The sequence below is a fragment of the Microplitis mediator genome, chromosome 11 (genome assembly GCF_029852145.1).
Source record: "Microplitis mediator isolate UGA2020A chromosome 11, iyMicMedi2.1, whole genome shotgun sequence".
Taxonomy (NCBI): Eukaryota; Metazoa; Arthropoda; class Insecta; order Hymenoptera; family Braconidae; genus Microplitis; species Microplitis mediator.
The window spans coordinates 2,590,965-2,614,315 of NC_079979.1; the positions used below are offsets into that span (position 1 = coordinate 2,590,965).

A 23,351-nucleotide genomic window follows, 5' to 3' on the forward strand; every position below is an offset into this window, starting at 1 on the left:
AGTTCTCTATGGTAATCTAAAAATCAAAGAAACTTTTTAAGAATTTTCGATATCGTCGGACTTTCTTTACTAATCCAGTGCCGTCGATATTTCCTGGTTGCATCCATTAGAAACAGAATGTGTTCTTTATTTTGGTCTATTGGATTTTTACTTTGTAAAATAGATATCTAAAGTAACAAGATTTGATGTAATAGTGCATTAAAAATTAAAATTATCTAGTTAAATAAATGTAATTTTTTTAGTTGATATACCTGATTATTTATTTCTTGGGCGCTAAAATTCAAATCACGAGTATTTAGTGGTTCGGATCTAGTCTTCTCGGATTTTTTAACGTCACTTTTCTTGTACTTTTTATCAGAAGGATGTAAATTAGTTCTTCAACATTGCAGACGCCACTCAATACATCTTTTTTGCCCGTCAAAACTGAAATAATGCTCCTTAAAGTTATAGAATAAATACAATCAATTTTTATGGCGTTTAATAAAGTAGTATACAGATATATAGTATAATGAACGATATATTCATAATTACCCAGCCAGTTGAGAATAATCATCTTTCAGACGTGGAAACTCATTAACAATTGCTTAAGCTAAGAGCACGCTTAGCTGACTTTAGAGGATAACTGAAAGAAGTCAATTATAATTATTAGCGATACTTACAATATTTATAAATTACCTATAAAATACCTATAAATTCATTTCCCTTAAAATCGGAAATCGTACATAATTTACAAAAAAAATTATCATTCGACTACACCCTATATTAATAGGTAGAATTTTCGGCTGAACACGAAATAAATTAGTTAAAAATATAGATTATCTCAGAAACTTTGATAAAAATTTTAAAAGAATAGAACAATAATTGACATTTAAAGGTTATTTTAAAAGCAAAATCTTAAGTTCAAGCTTGGACGGACATTTCTAAACTTTTAGTCATGAAATGAATAGAAAAAATCTGTCTATCGGTTGACCCTGCGGGCCAGCCCCAAAACTTCCCGCTGTTTTCGAGCTTCTTAAGCACGAAAACTTTGTTGTGGATACATTTTCGAGCTCTTCCGAGCTCGAAAATACTTTTTGTGCCGTTTTTTTCGAAAAAAACCAATTTTAGCATTTCTTTCTCCCACGATATCTCAGGAACGAGGTGACCGATTTTGATGGTTGAGGCGGCAATCGGCGTATTTGATTGAGTTCTAGAGCTGATAAGATTTTGAAATTTTTTGGTTCGGTTGTTTCGAAGATATTCGCAAAAAACCGTTTTTTACCATTTCTCTCTCCGGCGATAATTCTTGAACGAATTATCCGATTGAGATAGCTAAGGCGGCGATCGACGCGTTTTATTAAGTTCTTGAGCTGATTAGATTTTGAAGTTGATCGTATGAGTTGTTTCTGAGAAATCAATGAAAAACTAAAAAAAAAAAAAATTTTTTTAGTAATTCGCTAATATTTTCGAGTCTACTTGATCAAATGATCTGAAATTTTCAGAAAAGTTGATGGCCAACAAGCTCTTTCGATTGCCGTCTTAACCATCCAAATCGGTTCATTAGTTATAAAGTTATAGACCAGTCACACACACACACACACACACACACACACACACACACACGCGCACACACATACATACATACATACAGACACTCGGACATCATTCTGAAAATAGTCAGAATAGCTTCCTAGGACCTCAAAACGTCGACATCTGATGAAATTTCGATTTTCGCAAATCGGGGTGAAAACAATAACTTCCCAATTTTTCGAAGATCGTCGATTATCTTAGCGGGAAGTTAAAAATTATTAAATATCAATGGTTACTAACTTCGATTGGAGCTTATTGTGAAGGTGACATGATGCGTTACATCGCTTACATATAAATATATATTCAATCTAATAAATATAAAATTACGAATTGGCTTTTCTGAAAACTGACAAGTTCTGCCACAACAAGCCTGACTAGTGATCGCCGGTGATTTTCGTGAAAAAGCTGACTGTCATCTTCTAAAATTTTCAATAGTTTTGAGCCTTGTTTTGTTGTCTCATTCAGTAGAATTTCCCGTACCGTTTTATATTGCTAAAACATCAATAATAAAATATTCAATATTAAAAACAAAGTCATAAAGATTATAAAAATATTTAAAATAAGATATTGAGTGAACATACCAAAAATTTAGCAGGATCAATTGAAGAAAATTTAACGGTACTACTTCCAGGCTGGGCCAAAGTACTCGCTGTGCTAGCTTCAGGCTGTGACGTAATGCATGATTGCTGCCATGAATTGTTATCAGGAATAACCTGGATTATACCTGTTTCATTAGGAATCGAATTTGGCAATTTTATCGAATTTAATACTTTTAATATTAATTTCTAGGGAACAATTTTTATTTTCATTGATTGTAAAGCGTCTTTAGTTAATTCGATAAATGCCTTGCCAATGATGCGTTGAGCTAAACAAAAAATCTAAAAATTATTAGTCGTCTGGGTGAATATTTGTTATTATACACAGTCATATCCAAGCAAAAAGAAATAAAGTAGAGTTTGTAAAGTCTCACCCAAAAACAATCGGTTAGAAAAAAAGCAGTTAAGTTAGTTATAAGATGTAGGGGAAGGTAGCCCAAAGCGGGTACCCCGCCGAAAGCGGGTAGGCGCTTGTACGCCGACGCATAAAATGCAAGGGACAAGGTATGCATATGTCGAGGTTACCCGAGTACTGCCGAGTTTCACTCAGTCCCAAACGAGCATTAATGAAGCGGTATGGCTTAATTACACGCAATTAAAAAAAAATTAATAAGTTCTTGAAAAAATTAAAGGTATATATTTTCTGATTATTCAAAAACGAATACATTTATTATATCGTTGATAATTTTCTATTAATTTGAGCCTATTTAAGTTTAAATTAAGAAAAAAATATAAGCGTTTTGTTTTGAATTATTTGAGTTTAGCATCACTTGGATAAAAAACGTGTTCTCGGGCAAAGCGGGTAGGGCAAAAACTGCTAAAGACTAATTAAAATAGTCTAAAATTATTTTTTACCGATACCTGGTGCGTACTGAACAGTAATACACCAAAATCTGCAAAAGACTGAATAATTAGTCAAATATTATTATTTATATAATTAACAAAAATATTTAATTACAAGTTACCGATTAAATAGTCATTTATATTGAAGTATTGCTATATTTAATAAGTTAGTCGTTTAAGTTGTTGAAGACTGATTAAATGAAACTAAAATTATTATTTAAATATCTAAAATAAGCATACTTCCCTTAATTGTAGTGCCAATCCGCTTTGCCCGAACGGATTACCCGCTTAAGGCCCCGCCCTAGGGCAAAGCGGTTTTTGGGAGTGTTTTTTAATTTTAATAATAAATCATAAATTAATACAAATTTATACAATATTGCTAATTGATTTTAAAGTTCGATAAATCCTTTATCAAAAAAAAAAATAAATCATTATTGTTATCATACAAATACTAAATTTTCTCGGCTCTTAACGTTAACATACCCGTTCTAGGCCACCATCCCCTACTGACGAAGACTTATGTAAAGATTGTCACGTTGTGCTTATTCCAACAAGAATACAGCTTGTAATAGGCTAAGCCAGAAATATTAATGAATAGTTGTGTATTCAAGTCAGCATCAAATTCTATATGGTACGCGTGTAACATAGTATCAGATGAAACTGTTGTATAAACTGAGATCAAGAGATAGACATCAATATCATTCAATAGAATTATTTCATCAATCTTTGCAAATAATTGTAAATTATCAGCACGAAGTCGGGACGATTCAAGACATACATATAATCCTACTCGAAATTCAACAACATTTACTTTTATGGAAATCGTACGATATACTTCATCATTATTGTTGTAATTACGATCATCCAAGAATCGCTGGCTCAGAGTGTCTTCGATCGATACGTTTCTTCCCAAATATTAACGAAGTTGAAAAAGTGTCACATTTTTCACCCCACTTAGCGCTTTGACCACATTAGAAAATTCTGATTAATGCTTAGGGAGGATTTTTAAAATTATGGACGGCTTCAGCACGGACCTTGGCAAAATGATGTTGAGCTTCATAACGCATACATGAATAATTGGCCTGAGGACCAGACGACTGTATACATCTAGGATAGTGTGATAGATGATGAAACTTATTAATTTAACCAACATTTGGAAATAATGTTTGAAATCTCCAGCGAAATCCTCTAATTAAAGCATTAATATATGGAAGAAGAGAGTTTGTTATTTTAGAAGCGAAAACCAATTCCATTATTTGTCATAAGTTAAGTACAAGTGCCATATGCTCATCATCGCTATTAATCTCATCAGCAAGTAAAAATGTTAGTGTCCGTATCAAAGTCCATGTTTGCATAGCCTTCTGACTCAAAGTCTGGTCTTTTTTTCGTAACATATTATCGGTAAAATTAGATGAAGGTTTATTTTTCATCTTGCGATTACCCCATTGAAAAGAAGAAATCTCCGAATCCTATTCGATATTGAAACGCTAAAATGTTATAATTAGAACTTAAAATTTTAAGATAACTAATGCTTGTTGTGAAAAAATTAACAAGTCAAAATATCTTATTGGTTTCTTAACAAAAGATCAAGAAATTTTTAAGCGAATTTATACCACTCCAATTACACTGACCGATTACGGAATTTCAAGTGGCGCTCTTAACAACACGGCAAAATATTAAACGAACTTTCACTAGTTTGGAAGAGAAGTTTGTTAAAAATTACTGTTTTCTTCGGTGAAGAATTGTTATTTATAAAATTTCGATCTTTTAAAAAAATGAGTTTTTCATATAAATTTCAACTTGAGATAGGTTGTTATATATGTTTTGGTTAAGAATGTCAAATGTTTTTTTTTTCGAATCATATACTGGTAATTATTGTAAAATAATTCATTAAACATATTGTTGACTTATTATCATCATAAATAATATTGACCTGATGTGCTGCAAATCTTCATTCAAGACGATTTTTCTTTTTTCTTTATTTACAATTTTTCGCACAGCAATTATACGGTGCTTCACTTACATGAAACTGAAAACTAACATCACAGATTTACGTGCCGATATTTTATTGATTTACGTTGTAAAAGCTACGGAAGTATTTGTAAAATAATTTGTTGTTAGTCTCACTAATGCTAAGTTACTGTTTTAAAGTGAAAAATACCAATAAAGCAGTGATTTTCCAAGCTACTAAATTTATATGTTCAATTTTCACTCCTTAAAGTAAGAAATTTACTGGTTGTTTAATAAAAATCACTGCTCAATTAGTGATTTTAAAAATCACTAATATTATGTATGATAATCTCTCGGGAAAGTAATGGAAATCATCATTAAATCAATAAAAATTTGGATTACCAACAAATCAGTAAAAACTTCACTGATTGATCCGCTAAAATCACATTCTTTCAGACATGAAATCTTGTAAGATTTCATTAAGGTAATTTTATAAAATCTTGTAAGATATCATTAAAGAAATTTCATAAAATTTAATGAAATTTTTTAATATTTTACCCGGCCTTTTTCGATAGGGAACTTTGTAAAACTTGATTGAGGAAATTTCCTAAAATATTGCCGGGCATTCTTCTACATCAAATTTTGTAAAATCTAGGAAATTCAATAAAATTTTAACAGAGAGTCAATAATAAATAAATCAGAGTGTCAGAAATCAATGCCGTAATTTTGGTTCAAGTAATTGAGGACATATGTTCAAGACTGCGAGTTCAAAGGAGGGGAACCGTTACTACATATTATGATAATAATATCATTAATACATTTAAATTTTACTTGTAAAGATTATTGCTTTCACTTTCAATGATAATTGTGAGTCATTTGTAATCAATCAAGTAATTAGATAAATAAGTTTATTGTCCAAAAACAGGTGTCACAAGGTAAATGGTGAGTGGCCGCGTGGCCGTAAGCAATTAGTGTCATCATCAAATTCTCAGATTGTCGCATACAATGCATATGTAATATAAGTTTTTAGTGTTTAATGAATATATTGATAACTAATCAATATTATATCCGAATCAAGTTGCTCAATTTTTCTGATAAGCTTCATGCCAGGTGTCATGAGACCACTTTACGCTTCAAATAATTAAATAAACATGTCATTATGATTTTATCTGAACTTTGTTTGTGATAAACTGAATATATTAAAATCCTGCTTGTTGCTAAAGTATAAAATCCATTGACCGACCACCAGATTTTCAGTTCTTATAACTACCATCCAGGTTACCATAACTGGTCATTTAGTAGATGCCTAAATTAGTATTTGTCAGAAATTCAATACAATTTGTGCACTAGCCGTCAGATTTGTTCCTAGTTAGTGCTGCTGACATCTTTCTCTGAGATTTGTACCATCTCATTTTGGGTGAGTATTGTAGATTTTAAGACACCTGTCTAAAAAAATCCATACGGATTATCCGAAAAGATCATAGAAATCTACGGGTCTCCTGCGCTGTATTCAGCTGGAATCTCATGGGTTTCAATAGAACCCTATAGGTTTTTACGTTAATTCCTATCTGAAGTCATCAACATGGTTGATTAAATCCAAAGATCTAACCAAATTTCCATAGAATGCTGTTAAAATCCACGAGAAATTGTGAAGTTCTATGATTTCTTGGGATAATTTATATAGATTCTCGTATGATTTTTTTTTTGCGATTAATAATGTTCTCATAAATTTAGATACCTTTCCCGTGATATACACGGAAAGAATATTCCAGTTAAATTTACGATGCTGACATCGTAATTTGTCCTATTGATTATTGTAGTGAGGGACTATATCTTTAAAATCATAATTTTTACGATGTAGAATTGGAAATTTCATTTAAGAAAAAATACTTCGGACAAATAATACAAAGCCTTAAGCTCTTTAGTATAAATTACGATGTGAACATAGTAAAAATTGAAGAGAAATTACAAATAAAAGAATAAAACAATAATCGTTCGGCAGTTGGACTTGAACCTGGTGGTAATATGATAGTACACGGAAAAATATTGGAACCCAACTGGTTACTGTTCTGCATCCGACTCAGTACGGTGCTGGAAGAAAATGCTCGATTGTGGTGCAGCACCACACTGATTACTGTGCGGAACATGACTAAGTCGTGTGTGCGCATCACTCAATCAGGTTCCGCACAATAATCAGTGTGCTGCTGCACCACAATCGAGAATTTCCTTCTAGCACCGTACTGGGTTGGGTGCAGAACAGTAATCAGGCGGGTTTCAACTTTTCCGTGTATACGTTGATTGATGCGCCATAAATTATGGAGGGAAAAACTAGAAGCATTGTGCCCTCGGCATTGTAGAATGGGTCTCAGGCCCATGCTGTTTTGCCGTGCCTGCTATTCATACGTGTGAGCAATACAATAGCTCCTGTACTATACAGCATAGGAAATAACGCCATACTTCTACGACTCGTTACAATACTGTCTTGGAATATTTCATATGATATTTCAGTATCTGTCTTGAGACCATACCAGCATAGTGTTGAAAGCCATGCATTTCTTACCATGTACAAGTCTACGTTGTTCTTAAGATCCATATGGACGATTTGAATAAACAGTCATAAGTTACGAGAGCGCCTCTTACGGAGGACGCAGTTACTATTAAAAAATTACGATGTAACATCGTAATTTTCATAACTTCCATCGTATTATAACAGAGGCAGCACTGTAAGATTTATTTTATTCAAAAGTGGATAGGAAGATGAATATAGTAATAAATATAGTTTTTGAGTTGTAATTATTATTTTATTCTTATCACGATGTCAAAATTGTAATTTCTGAAATAATTTTCAATCCTAAAAGTCTTTATTGAAATTACGATGTTAAACAGTAAAAAATGTAAACTGCATAGTAAATTTCGAAATGAGACATTTCAAAATTGATGCTAATGAAAGTATAGACCACGATTACGATGTTGACATCGTACATTTTATGGGAATATTCTTTCTGTGTATGGAAACCATTCTTCCGTAGGTGCAAAAATATTTTCTATACATTAGTGGAAATATTGCTATTCATATAGCATTATAAGAACCGTTCCTAAAGTATTATAGGAACCATTACTGTAATGTAAAGGAACTATTCTTATAGAATTATGAGAACCGTTCATAAAATATGATAAGAACGGTTCCTATAACATTGATAATCTGAAGGAATATGCACATTTGGCACGCGATTTGATAATCACCCATAACTAAAATTTATAACTCACAATCTTCAGCAACTAATTTTTTACATTAACGATAATATTAGATTATTCATCATTGTCTTTTTTTTTCTAGTTATCATTTAGCCAACCTTTTTTAAAAACTTCTACAATGTTGACCAAAAGGTTTATTGTTCTAATTACTGCCATAATCCTAATCGTCATTATCAAAGAATCTGAAAGCGTACGTATTCATTTTTAATATTTTCTAAAGTAACAATCAGAATAATAGATAATTCTTTATGTCCAGTACGTAATTGGTTATGGAAGGTGCCCATTGGGTTGGATACAATATCGTCGATTCTGCATTAAACCAGAAGTCTTTGAGGGTGTCTATAAGACTATACAAATAACTAATGACCATAGGATACATTAGAGATAATAATAGATTAATTATTTATTATAATAAACATAAATAGTGAACTGTAGTAAAACGCATGGTGATAAGGATTGTTCATCAGCAGAAGTAGGGTGTAGGATATATATTGAATAATGTAACTGGAACTTATATATTCTGAAATAAAAAAATTACTATATTTATTGTTCTTAAAATACGCCTGTTAAGAAATCTTTTTGAGGAATTTTAAAAAGTTTCCTTAATGAAATTTCATACTGAAAGTGGCCTGGTAAGAAATTTTCAATCCTGGAGATAAATTAGATAAGCTTTTATTGGTGAAAAAATCCCGGTGACTGCTGGGTTCAAACCTGAGCCCTTCCAATTCTGCTATCCACTACGCTGATCGACGTCCACAACCGTGAAATTCTACACTTCCATAGTGAATTTCTTAGATTTGATGGTATTCCATAGAATTTTAAAATAACTGACGAATTTATAATTAAAGTATACATTTAAAAACTATTTCTATAATATTATGAGAACCGTTCCTAGAATATTATGGGAAAAACCCGTGTAAATTAAAAAGTTTTAAAAAAGTTCGGAATCTCGGAAATCGGAATTTGATACAATTTTGAACTTTTATCGTACTTTTGACAACCCTCAATACAACAAGCAATACAAACATGGAAAATAATATTGGGAAAAGAGTATTAGCATAAGAGTTCGAAATTCTTGACTTTTCGGGACTTGTCTCAAACAGGAAAAAATCACACTTGAGTGTCAAAAATATTCAGAATTATCGATCTTTAAGGTATGTTTCTTAAGTTGCATCAGTCGAGACGATCAATAACAGTTCAAAATTTTTCATGAGTACTAAGAGAGGAAAATGCGACGGGCCCAGGCTTGGCCCAAGTATGTAGAACCTTGGGCCAAGGTTGTAAGCCAGCCTTGGTAGAAGTCTGGAATGATAACACGGGGCCAGTCCTGGTTGCCAAACCTGGCCCATGCTTGGTTGCCAGTCCTGGCCTATGCTACGTTGCCAGACCTGGCCCATACATCGACGAAAAAAATAAATTTAATTTTAAAACAATTTTATTATTATGAACCTCGTAGAGTTCATGATCATTAACGTTTGAACTATCTAAGGGAGGTAAGTGATGTGAAAAAAACTCGGTGAAAATTCTGCTAGGCTCTGGGCGCGAGCTGCCACCCTTCTGATTGCTGGGTCTGAACGGTAGCTACGGAAAAAAACGCCGTGCGCACACGACTCAGTCAGGTTCCGCACAGTAATCAGTGTGGTGCTGCACCACAATCCAGCATTTTTTTCCAGCACCGTACCGAGTCCGGTGCAGAACAGTAACCAGTCGGGTTCCAATCTTCCCGTGTACTAAAGTTGAACTGATACATTTATATGATTTACTTATTCCACCATGGGTATCGCGAAACTCGGGTAATCCCACTTTGGCTCAAGCCTGGGTTGCCATTGAATAGCCAAGGCTCGGTTACCCAGTCTTGACCCAAAGATGGCTTGCCATTGGATGGCCAAGACAGGGGAATCCAGTCGCTATATATATATATATATATATATATATATATATATATATATATATATATATATATATACATATATATATATTGTAACATGATGAAAATTCGACATCGACCCGAGGTTTGAAATTCTTTGAATAAAATAAATAGTTATCCGGTGAGCCAATTTTGGTGACATCTATGATCATCATTCCAACTTAGACCGAGCAATCGACCCGACGCATGGATTGAAGAGACATTCGGGATAGACGCCGAACGGAACGGCCACGTTTTTTTGTTTTTGAACAATTTCATTCCGACCAACGACTAATTTCGATTCCGACTATTGAACAACGTGATTTACGACTAAACGATCAATCTAAGTTTTGATCCACGATCCGTTAAATTAATCGATAGTGAATAAATTCCGAGTGATTAATAAACCGCCTGTTGTGAACAAGCCGAAGTCTCGGCCCGAATCTGAACAAAGTGTACGAGTGCAATAATTAATAAATAAGTGCAGTGCGTACGTAATAATAATTAATTACGCGTAAAAATTATATGATCGTGCAATTTAACGCGTTACCGAAATAAAATATTATTTTAGATTTTATTTTATTTCGTTCAAGCAATTCTGAGAATTACGGATTATCCGAGTCTCATTCGCAACAGCAGTCTTGTCACCTCGCCGTGTAGGAATACTCTGACGTCACTCGTCAAGTATTTCTTTAATACTTCCGCTGTATGTGTGTCTCCGGACAATAAAATTATTTTATTTTAATTTCGTAAACCGACTGTGTTTTCCTTGGGCGATGAACTGATTTTGTTTCGATCAACGACGTTTTTTTTATAATTTGTTTATATCGAGTCAAGCCGACCATGGCAATTTATTATTTTGTTCGTAACCGATTACTTTTGATTTATGATACCGATCAATGATTTTGCTTAATTAATATACGACTGATTATTTGTTTAATTCTGATCAATTATTTATCGTAATCTTAAGTGCCTGACCTTTCCCCGATCCGCCACCCTGAGCCGATTTTGATAATTGTTTATTTGATGATTATTACATCACCTGGCGCCCAACTAATAATTTTTGACAAGGTTGCCAAAAGTCATAAGTGTATTCGGACTTCACTCCGGTAGATCCCCGGTTGTGAAAAACCCGTTGCAATATATATATATATATATATATATATATATATATATACAGTAGAACCTCGATAACTCGAACCTCACCGGAGGGAAAAAAAATTTCGAGTTAACGAGTTTTCGACTTATCAAGTATTTTGAGAGATAAAGGTTGTAATGAATGAAATTTCGAACTGTAAAGGCATTTAAATCAAGTTGAGTAAATATTATTTGTTTTAATATAAAAAAATTTATAAATTTATATAATCAGTTATATTTTTCTGGGTTAAAGAATTTAAATATTGCTTGTCTATAGTATTTTCAAGTATGAACAAGGCATCAAATACTCGATCATCGACATTATTACATCTTTCGATGTAGATCCGTAGGTTCTTGATTGCCCCTTGAGCCTGTGTATTTGATACAGTTAGTTCAGTACTCAAATCTTCATCATCGCCGTCATCGTCATCGAGGTCCTGGTTTTGATTAAGCAAATTAACAATTTCATCGTCAGTCAAGGTTCCAGTCGTAGCGATATCAGCATCACATGATACATAATCTTCAAATTGGACGTCTGCAATCGGTAGTTTATTCCACTCTTCTAATGTTGTATCATCGGGTGTCGTTTTCAGGGTTGATTGTGTCAGTTCCTCTCTTTGTGTCGTTGTAAATCCACATGTTCTGAAGCAATTAACTATCGTACTTTCTGATACGTTTCTCCAAGCTTTATCAATCATCCTAATGGCATGCAAGACGTTTATGGCGGGCACAGTTTTTTGTTCCATATCAGCAATAAGTTTTTTGACAACTTCTTTTCTATAAAACGATTTAAAATTTTTTATTATTCCCTGATCTAGCGGTTGTAATCTCGACGTTGTATTTGGAGGTAGAAATTTAACTTTTACAGCCTTCAATAATGGAATAACATTATGTGCAGTACAGTTATCGATGAAAAGTAAAATTTTTCGCTTTTCTCTAATCATCTGTTTATCAAGTTTAATCAGCCACTGCTTAAATATATCAGCTGTCATCCAAGCTTTTTTATTGGCTTCATAATCGACCGGCAATGATTTGCATCCACTGAAACAGCGGGGTTTTTTAGCTTTGCCTATGACCAAAGGCTTAAGCTTTTCAGTACCCGTCATATTTGTGGCAAGCAATACGGTTAATCTCTCTTTGCTATGTTTGCCACCGTGACATTTTTCATTTTTAAAAATAAGCGATTTATCAGGTAAACATTTAAAAAATAAACCTGTCTCGTCTGCATTAAATATGTCCCTCAGTTCATAATCCTTCAACAAACGGAGTAACTCTACTATCCATTCATCACATATCTCAGTATTTACGCTGGCACTTTCCCCACAAAGTTTTCTGAATACAAGTTCATGCCGCTTCTTAAAATTACCCAACCAACCATTGCTTGCACGAAACGAAGTGTGTCCCAATGATTTTGAAAATTCTTCGGCTTTTTCACGTAATAATGTTCCACTTATACTGAGATTTTTTTCACGACACTGCTTGAACCATGTTAATAAACACTCTTCAACATCAGGAAATTCTGCTAGGCGTTGTCTTTTACATGATAAGTTGTTACTTGTTTCATACTTTAACAATATTTCGGACTCATTTTTTAAAATTGTTGATAAAGTACTTGCCGGTAATCCATACTGATCAAATATTTCTTTTCTTTTTGTACCACGTCTCACTGCTTGAATAACATCTACTTTTTCACGAAGAGTTAACGTTTTTAATTTTCTAGTGGTCATTTTACAGAAAATGTTATGAGACGACTAATATACTTCTAAACACGAAACTATTCTGATAATAAATTTCTTTCAAGCTATGCATTAATACATATATATATACATATATATATATATATGTAGCGACTGGGTCACTACTTATGTTATGGTAAGTCATAATTTCGAATAAGCCCGTCAACCATCGATCATCATCGATCGTCGAATATTTTCCCCCGCGCGAATACGATCTTCAGTAGCGATCCAGTGACTCAGTACATAGAACATTACACACTCGTACAATAGAGAGAAACCCAGCAACTAGCCATCACATATCTAATGCGACTAGCATTATTTTGTATTATATAATTCTTTAAATAAAACTAACTATTCTCAACTCTGTTAATATTATCAATTGAAGTCAGATAATTAATTTATCGGAGTAAGATCCTATAAACCTCATCCCAGTCACAACATTGGTGACTGCCGGACGTAATTCTCAAGAGGACGCCATTTCATGTACACGTTCCACGTGGCAAATAGCACGTTGAGTGTACAACATCGCGTCTCCACTAATAGCCAATTGCGACATATTAATTCCGCGAGTTCTTTACAACAGTGAAGTGTGTGAATTACGTGTTGTGCAAGCTTTTTGTCACGGCTGGTGCATTGCGGGAAATTTTGAATATATGCCGCACTGCTTTATAATTTAAGCGACACCATCGGGGTGCAAATTAAATTGTGATAATAGTGATCAGTGATTTCCTGTATAAAATACAGTGAATAAAATTATCATTCGTTTGAAATTTTCGCCCTGTGATAATTTTCACGTGACTCGAAGCGTCTCGAACATTCTTAAACGGTGAGTCAGCCTCAGCGGACACTAATCTGCTTATAGTGGTATTAAGTTTTGTGTTAGAATTATTGTCTTAGTGCCGGACATAAATTTACGATGCCGAATACAGACGACAAGAAAGACGATGTCTTCTTGGATGCCAAACCAGTGATCGTCAACTCTCTCAAAGCACCTCACTTCAACTCAAAGTGAGTGAGTTTATGGTTCGCGCAGCTCGAAGCTCAGTTTGCGATCCACGGCATAGCAACTGAAGAAGAGAAATTCAACCACGTGGTTTCTCTCATTGACACCAAGTATGCATGTGAGGTTGAGACCCTCATCATCAACCCACCAACGACGACGCCATACGCCGAGTTGAAAGCCACGCTTATCTCATGCTACTCAAAGTCTGAAGAAGCCAAACTGCGACAGTGGAGCGATCGGTGACGAATCACCATCGCCGTTCCTCCACCATCTTAAATCACTTGCGCCGACCATTGATGACGTGTTCCTAAAGGCAAGAGGGCAAACTTGCCCAAATAGATACGAGAGCTTCTAGCTGTCTCTTCAACCACAGCTACAATCGGCGAGTTAGCCAAAACAGTTGACAAGCTACATGAGATATTTCCGGTGAATCACACTACTGCCGTAGCGTCATCATCATCTTCACAGGAGACGATGACACTGCAGAAACAAGTGAGCGAACTATCTCGACAGGTAGCAGCACTGACGACAGCGTTCAACCAGAACCACGACAGATCACCAGGACAAGGACAAAACAATCGCCCTCGAAGCAAATCAAAGCGACGCAAGCTTGATAAAACAGGTATCTGTTATTACCACACCAAGTTCAGTAAAACCGTGTACAAATGTACGCCAGGCTGCCAGTTTGGGGGAAACGCGAACGAGAGTCATTAGCGGTGGACAGCGACTCTCTTGCATCTTCAAACAATTTATTGTATTTTCTCTAACTCGTACTGTCCTCACAACGTAGCACACATGCTCAAATTAGTTTTTTTCATTATTTTTCATTTGCATTGTAAATATCTCTTATTATTTTTCATTTGTACAAAAAGCATCATATTTTTTTTAAGAGGGGAAGTACTGAAGAGACTACGTCACAGCTTATATTATTATAATTCATAATTTCGGATAAGTCCGTCGACACTCGATCATCATCGCTCGCCGAATAGTTTCCCCCGCGCGGATACGATATTAGGTGGCGACACAGCGACTCAGTCCATTGTACAGTTCACACACGTACAATAGACAGATACCCAGCAACTAGCCAACACATATCTAATGCGACTAGCCTTATTTTGTATTATATAATTCGTTAAATAAAACTATTCATTACTCTGTTAATATGATCAATTGGAGTGAGATAATTAATTTATCGTTGTTAGTAAGATCCTATAAACCTAATCCTAGTCACTACATATATACATATATTGAGACAATGTGGATTGTCTTCGTCATCCTCAGCCTTGCGGTTCTTCTTTTTCCCCGTCTCGTTGCCGTCCGAAGCTACACAAGTCATAGTATCGTGGTCACATGACTAATTATCACGTCGACGCATGTCCATAAGGGTGAAGTGGGGATAGAGTCCCGAGGCTAGTCCTACGCCCAAAATTATCGGTCAATCACTACGATCCTGGATCAATTAGTAATTAGACGTATAACTTATCTACTATTGTAATATATTAGTAATTTACTTGCGACTTTATTAATTCGGGCAATCTACTTGCATTCTTTATCAATCTGTCTAATTCCGTGTCACGGAGGTGTAATAAAATATAAAAAGATAATAAAATAAATATTCACGATTTGTTGATAAAATATCACGACTCACGACTCATGATTGTATTTACGTATTGGTTTGCAGAAAACCATGTATATAAACGACAAGAGTACTTAGCTTTTTTATTAAACTTATTCGTAAAGCTATTGGTTCACGTATTCGCAGACAGTTTTAAAGGTAAATAATTATATTTCTACCCATATTACTTGAATGTTAGAGAAATCTAGGAGAAAATGAGATATTTTTGCGAAAAAACTGAAAAATATAATTTATTAACAAGTATACAAGAAGAAAATAAAATATTGAATTCCTTAAACTATTAAATACAAAATCATTTCGAGCTCGAAAATACTTTTGTGTGCCATTGTTTTTGAAAAAAATATGTTTTTTATCATTTATTCCTTCGACGATATCACTCGAACGATTTAGCCGATTGAGACGGTTGAGGTGGAAATCAACGCGTTTTATTGAGTTCTAGAGCTAATTAGATTTTAGAATTGATCGGATGAGTCACTTCAAAGATAATCGAAAAAAATCGTTTCTTTTACCATTAATTACTTCAACGATATCTCTCGAACAAATTAACCAATTGAGATAGTTAAAACGGCGATCGACGGATTTTATTGAATTCTAGAGCTGATTAGATTATGAAGTCGATTGTTCAACTCGTTTTTAAGAAATCAATAAAAAACTAAAAAGAAAATTTTTAATTTTCGAAATTCACAGATATTTTCGAGTCGACTTGATTAAATGATCTGAAATTTTTAGGAAAGTTGATGGCCAACAAGCCTTTTCAATCGCCGCCTCAACCATCCAAATCGATTCATTAGTTATAAAGTTATAGACTATTCACACACGCACACACACACACACACAAACATACAGATACTCGGACATCATTTTGAAAATAGTCAGAATAGCTACCTAGGACCTCAAAACGTCGACATCTAATGAAATTGCGACTTTCGCAAATCGGGGTGAAAACAATAACTTCCCGAATTTTTCGAAAACCGTCGATTTTCTTAGCGGGAAGATATTATTATAATTTTAATAAAATAATATAAAAAATATTAAATCATACAAAATAACTATAAGAATAAAAAGAATATAATTATATTAGTAAAATTCGAACTAAAAATCATAGTTTTTTAATTATTATTTTATTTCACATTAGTTTTTTAGTTACTCTAATTCTCCCTTCGAAATTATTGCGTATCCTTCTCGCAAAAGTTGAGCTTCTTAGACCAGTCATTTTACTCCTAGGCTACCTGAAACTCGATGCCATGTGAATTTTTTTTTTTTTTAAATTTCTAAAAATAAAAAGAAATGAAAAAATCGAAAATGTACAAAAATCGGTGAATTGCGATTTTTGTTATTAACAAAAAACTAAAAAAAAAAATTTCGCTCACTTAAAATTATATTTCAAATCGATTAAATGAATTAAAAAAAATATATAAATGGCTGATATTGTAAAAAAAATATCACAGATAATATTTCAAAAAAAACATCTGCCTTAAATGCCTTTGTTTATTTATTAAAAATGTTTTTAGGTATGATTTATTAATGCTAAGCTGAAACTTTTACCGACATAGACTATGACGTCAAAGTGGCGCTGCTTTCGCTCGGGGGGCGTGGCTTAGATTCAAATCGCTTAAAACTCCGACACTCAATTTATAAAATTAAAATTTCTTTTCTTAACTTTTAAATAATAATAAATAAATATTAATAAGTTTAAATAAGTAAATAAATAAATAATTGGATGTATTATATTTATCCCAGTAAACACATTGACGTAAATTTGACGTCAGAGTGACGTTACGCTATGTCATCATTTACGTAAGATATAAGCCACGAATGAGTCAGATGTGACTCATTATTTCCCACTTTTTTACGTAAGATTATGATGTAAAACTAATGACGTATGCATGATGTAAATGTGATGTCTGTGTGCCCTTCTATGACGTCAATATGACATATGGGTGATGTCAAAATTATCAATTCGGAAAAAATATTTTGAAAAAGAAAAAAATAAAATGAAATACCGAATTTTGAATTTGATTATTACTGCGCGAACGCATTGTGAATTCTGAAACAAGATTAGATATCGTTAAATGATGAAAAAATCCTGGGCGTCTGCTGGGTTCGAACACGGCTCCTCTTGGCTGGTAGTCCTGAACGTTGCTCACTGGTCCACATCACGAGAGTTCAAATCTCGTGCTCAATTGATGTATTTAGAGTGAAATGCCGGAAAAGACAGAGTTAATAAGTTTTCGTGATGGATTTTTACAAAATTTAAAAAACTCCATGAACTTATATGAAATTTTATAGAAGCAATATTTGTCGACCTCGATGATAATTGTATAAAATTTCATTAAGTTTCATCAAATTTTTTAATTTTTTGTTGTGATGTGAAATTTAAAAAATCTTAAATAAAATTTTCGAAACATTAAATAATTTCACAAAATCGTATGAAATTCAATCGATTGAAAAATTGTGATACTAAAATTTAAAATCATAATAGCAAAAGAGTTCAAACTGTCGTTACATTTTTTTTGTCATCCTAAATGATATTTTCGATATATCATTTAAAAAAATAAAGTTAATTTTTTTATGCTCACGCCAATATTTTAATCTAAAACGTCTGAATGATCTATTATCGAGTTTAACGATTACTTTGACCCCAAAAATGTTCGACGTTTAGTTGTTATTTTTACACATTTACACATGTTTGAAAATTCATTCTATGATTGTTTTATTTCAATAAATAGATGATAAAAAACTATGACTCGGACATTACATCAGCATTGCGTAAAATACTGACTTGTCACTGATGTAAAGATATGATTTAAGAGTGACATCCACATTACGTATAACCGTGACTTTGCTACTGACATAAATGTATGATTTTAAAATTACGTCATTATGATATACGGATAATGACTTTATTACTACATAACAATGTGATGTAGATTCTATGTCAAACGTACGTAATACATAAGTCATAACTGTGATATGGTACAAGAGTCATGCTTACATCAATATGATGTCACAAGCTTTACATCGTATTAAAGTCATGTAGAACGTCAGATTGACATCAAATTTACATCAGATGTCGTGACATTGCTATGACCTACGTATGACGTCAAAATAAGGTTATGTGTTCACTGGGTTATTATATGATATGTTTCATTAATTTACTTACCTTGAGCCATGAAAATGATAAATTTAAATTTCTAAAAAATATTTATTATCATTAATATAATAAATACTATTTTTATTTAATTAAAAAAAATGGTTTTAAAATATTTTAGTACTTATTATATACTTAAAATTTTAAATATTATTTTAACTTAAAACTAAATAACATAAAGAGATAATTTTTATTTGCCAGCTGATCAATCGGACAACGAAAACGACGACATATAATAAAAATAAAAAGGAATAGAATAAAAATAATAATTTGATTAAATTCTAAGATTTCATATAAATTTTATATTAAATATTAATTACATTTTAATAATCTGTTATTATCTTGATTTTTTAAATATTATATCCGAATGATATTTTTATCATTTAACATACCCACCAATATTTCGTCAAATAATATTTTTAATTATAGTTTAAATTGTAATGATAAATTTTTATACATTTATGAAACAAGTTCTTATTACGTAACGTTGTTTTTTTTAAATATTAACAAAAATATGACAAACCTTAATTTTTCTAGTTATTTCCTGACCGAATATGTCATTATTTATAATTTATTATTTTTTATTTTAGAATTATTTCTTTATGTTATTTAGTTTTAAATTGAAGTAATCTTTAAAATTTTAAGTATATAATAAGTACTGATATATATTAAAACCATTCTTTTCAATTAAATAATAATATTATTTATTTTATTAACGATAATAAATATTTTTTAGAAATTAAAATTTATCATTTTCATGGCTCAAGGTAAGTAAATTAATGAAATATATCATATAATAAATATAATACAGCCAATTATTTATTTATTTACTTACTTAAAAAAATTAATATTAATTTATTATTATTTAAAAGTTAAGAAAAGAAATTTTAATTTTATAAATTGAGTGTCGGAGTTTTAAGCGATTTGAATCTAAGCCACGCCCCCCGAGCGAAAGCAGCGCCACTTTGACATCATATTCTATGTCGGTAAAAGTTTCAGCTTAGCATTAATAAATAATACCTAAAAACAGTTTTAATAAATAAATAAAGGCATTTAGGGCAAATGTTTTTTTTTTAAATATTATCTCTGATATTTTTTTTACAATATCAGCCATTTATATATTTTTTTTTAATTCATTTAATCGGTTTAAAATATAATTTTAAGTGAGCGAAATTTTTTTTTTTTAGTTTTTTGTTAATAACAAAAATCGCAATTCATCGATTTTGCACATTTTCGATTTTTTCATTTCTTTTTATTTTTAGAAATTGTTGAAAAAAAAAAATTTCACATGGCATCGAGTTTTAGGTAGCCTAGGAGTAAAATGACTGGTCTACATGTATCGTAACCATATCTATGATATTGTAAAAATAGTTCCGTTGCACATCAAAAGTTCAGATTGCATTCGTCATTATTCAATTAACCATCATTCCATTTCTGATTCCAGTCCATCGTGACCCTACATCCTCGTTCACACACCTAATAGTCTATAAAATATTTGATAACAGCTCATAACTAAAATATATAACTCGTGACCTTCATCAATTAATTTTTTGTATTTACGGTAATATTAATTTATTCATCATTGTCTTTTATTTCTAGTTGTCATCACATTAATCTTTTTTTAACAACTCTACAATGGTGTCCGGAAAGTTAATTGTTCTAATTATTGCCATAATTCTAATTGTCACTATCAGAGAATCGAATAGCGTATGTATTTATTGTAATCATTTCGTAAATTAATTACTACAATAATAGTTCATTTTTTAGATCCGGAGTCTAGTAGTTCATGGACATTGCCCATCAGGTTTGATGCCGTTTGGTAGATTTTGCATTGACGAAGACAAAACTCAGTAGCGTTTCTGTGAGACTAGGGCAAAGCGGGGCTAGTTGATCATAGGGGCAAGGTGTGCAATCGAAATATCTCGAAAACTAAACAACTTACAACAAAAGTTTAAATGGTGAAAAAAAAGGGTTCCGGGAGGAGAACACATTGCATGATTATCAATTGCCATCCGTCGCTCAGACTTATTAACAGAAAGCTTTGTTTTTTTTGCGGCAAAAAAAAAACAGGTCTTTAAAATTTTTCTCCTATACACGGAAAGAAAAATCACTGTTACTGCAACAGGAGGCGGTCTTGTTGCAGCAACGTGATAAAATCCTGTTATAGCAACAGGATTAATACCGTTGTTGCGAATTAATAGTAAAATATAGTTACACAGTAAAAAATTTGGTGTCATTGCGTCAAAAAACAGTGTTAAAAATATTTAACACAAAAATTTTTAACATTGAGTTTTTTGACGCAATGACGCAAAATTTTTTACTGTGTAACAATATTTTACTATTAAACGCAACAATAGTATTAATCCTGTTGCTGCAACATGGCTGCCTCCTGTTGCAGCTACAGTAAATTTTTTTCTGTGTACTCGTATACAAATACTTTTTCGTGATCACGTAAGTATTCAAAGATAACTAAATTATTGCTCTTTCGATTCTATATGATGATTTATTTTTAACCCTTATTATTTTTTTATAATTTAACTTTTACTCCGTTGCCTCATTTGGGGCTAGTTGAGCAAGGCGCGCTCAATGCATTAAATGCGTGCCTAGCGTTGGTCTAACCTATATGTTTTTATACATGCAATTGTGATAGTTACAAAAATGATTTAATAATTTGCGATTGTTGATCAACTAGCAATATTTTTTGTCTCATAATTAGTCACTACTTTAATTCGATATTTAGTTACTTAATAATTATTGTTAAATATATAATTTTAAATACAAAAAGTGTAACAATAATCCAAAGATTGGGAAGTTTTAATTTTGTTTGATTTTATTTTAAATATCAAAGTTATAATAATAATATAAGTATGCAACAATCATAATAAATAAATACTTGCTTGTTAATTACAACTTTATGTTGTATTCATATGATTTTGTACCGTAAGATGGACGGTGGTGGTAGAAGGTTCATCCAAGTCATAAAGTTTCAGGTCGGGAACTTTGTGTACTTTAAAGGAGAATCGGGCTTGTCGAGAGCTTGGGTTCGAACCCAACTCAAAACATCCCCAGTTCGGTCCGATCAATCGATTCTACATAAAATTTCCTTTAATTTGATATAATTTTTTTTTTTTTTTTTTTTTTATGTTTTTAATCCTAGTTTGTATACTAATGTAAGTAGGCCTATGATTTAAGTGTCTGTACAACAGGCAATCAATATCGTATATCTGTTTATGTAGCTTGTTAATTTTGACATAATGTTCTTTAATTTCTAGGTTTAAGACTTTGCTTTTAAAACAATAAACTAATCTTTTAAATTTTTTAAAAAATCTATCAAATTGTAAATTATTGTTTTTATCTATATGTAAGTTCAAATGCTTAGGAAACACTTTGTGTTTTCTGCAAAGTTTCAAAAATTTCACTCTCTTAAGGAGATTTACTAATTTGCTTGACAGTTGGATTCTTGACTTAGCTGTTTTTGATGCCCTGGTCCCAAATCGGCATTCCGTTTATTTTAGCCATTGCACAACTCGCCCCACTAGTGGGGCAAGTTGAGCAATTTGGAGCACTGTCGCATTTCTGGGAATAACTTGTATATTTACACTCGGATCGTTTTTGTGTCTCTAGACCATTTGAAGAAGACTAAATTATGAACCTAACAGCACATGAATTGATTAAATCTGATGCATCGTCTTCAAGTTACGAAAGATCAACCCAAATAGTGATCAACTATCCCCGCCCTGCCCTATAATAAATATGATTGACGACTATAAGATGTAGAGATCACTAGGATTTAAGACTTTCAATGTTCGAAATTCACGATACGCAATAATAGATTAGTTAGTTATTGTAATAGATAGAAATAGTGAACTGTGGTGACACGCATGGTGATAACACTTCCGGAAAAAAATTAATGAAAACTATTGAAAATTCATTAGCGTTAATAAGTGTTTACCCGGGTTAAACATAAAACTTGAATTAGACTTAGTCGTCTTAAATCGTGACTAAGTAATCCAATTAATTCTAAAATATCGCGAATTCGCCTTCAATACTGAGGAACAAATGCAATACGCTTATGACAGTAAGAATACCGAGAACACTAACTAAGATCATTAAACACACTATGACACTAAAGCATTAGTGCGCAAAAATATGAGACAATTAATTTTTCAATGGTGATTTCGAATAGTGCACATTGGTATTTTCCGTAAGGGTACGGGTGATCCATTTGCAGGAGTAGGATAAGTGCTATTGATCCCCTCTTATCTACTGTTCGTCACCCACTGAATAATGTAACTGTGGCTTCAATATTCTTAAATAAAAAAATTATAAAACTAAATGCTTTCAAAATATATAAACAAATGGTCCTAATTTATTTTATATTTATTCTCAGTGAACCGACAGAGTACTTAGTGGGTGTGGATGTATTTCCCACGGCGGTTAACGAGGGTCAATCAATAACAAAAGCTAACTACTAGTTTGCTTGAAAGGTACATTTGCGATCAGAAAATAAATATACCCAAGAATAGCTACTCAGAAATATAAATTTTTAGCAGTTTTAAAACTCCGCCC

General features: G+C 32.4%; 1 protein-coding gene and 1 long non-coding RNA gene across 2 annotated transcripts; one reads left to right on the top strand and one right to left on the bottom strand.

Moving 5' to 3' along the window:
* Positions 1 to 295: 295 nt before the first annotated feature.
* LOC130677731 (tigger transposable element-derived protein 6-like) lies at positions 296 to 12,983 on the bottom strand. Its single transcript, XM_057484583.1, has 4 exons — positions 11,565 to 12,983; positions 2,151 to 2,282; positions 1,940 to 2,061; positions 296 to 437 (listed from the first exon to the last, which is right to left on the bottom strand). Exons 1-4 carry the CDS (start codon positions 12,981 to 12,983, stop codon positions 296 to 298), a joined length of 1,815 nt encoding a protein of 604 aa, XP_057340566.1.
* A 2,486-nt stretch (positions 12,984 to 15,469) lies between these two features.
* On the top strand, positions 15,470 to 21,946 carry LOC130677456 (uncharacterized). Its single transcript, XR_008991603.1, has 3 exons — positions 15,470 to 15,769; positions 20,382 to 20,489; positions 20,550 to 21,946. It is a non-coding gene; the product is annotated as an uncharacterized LOC130677456 (long non-coding RNA).
* The last annotated feature ends 1,405 nt before the right edge of the window (positions 21,947 to 23,351 follow it).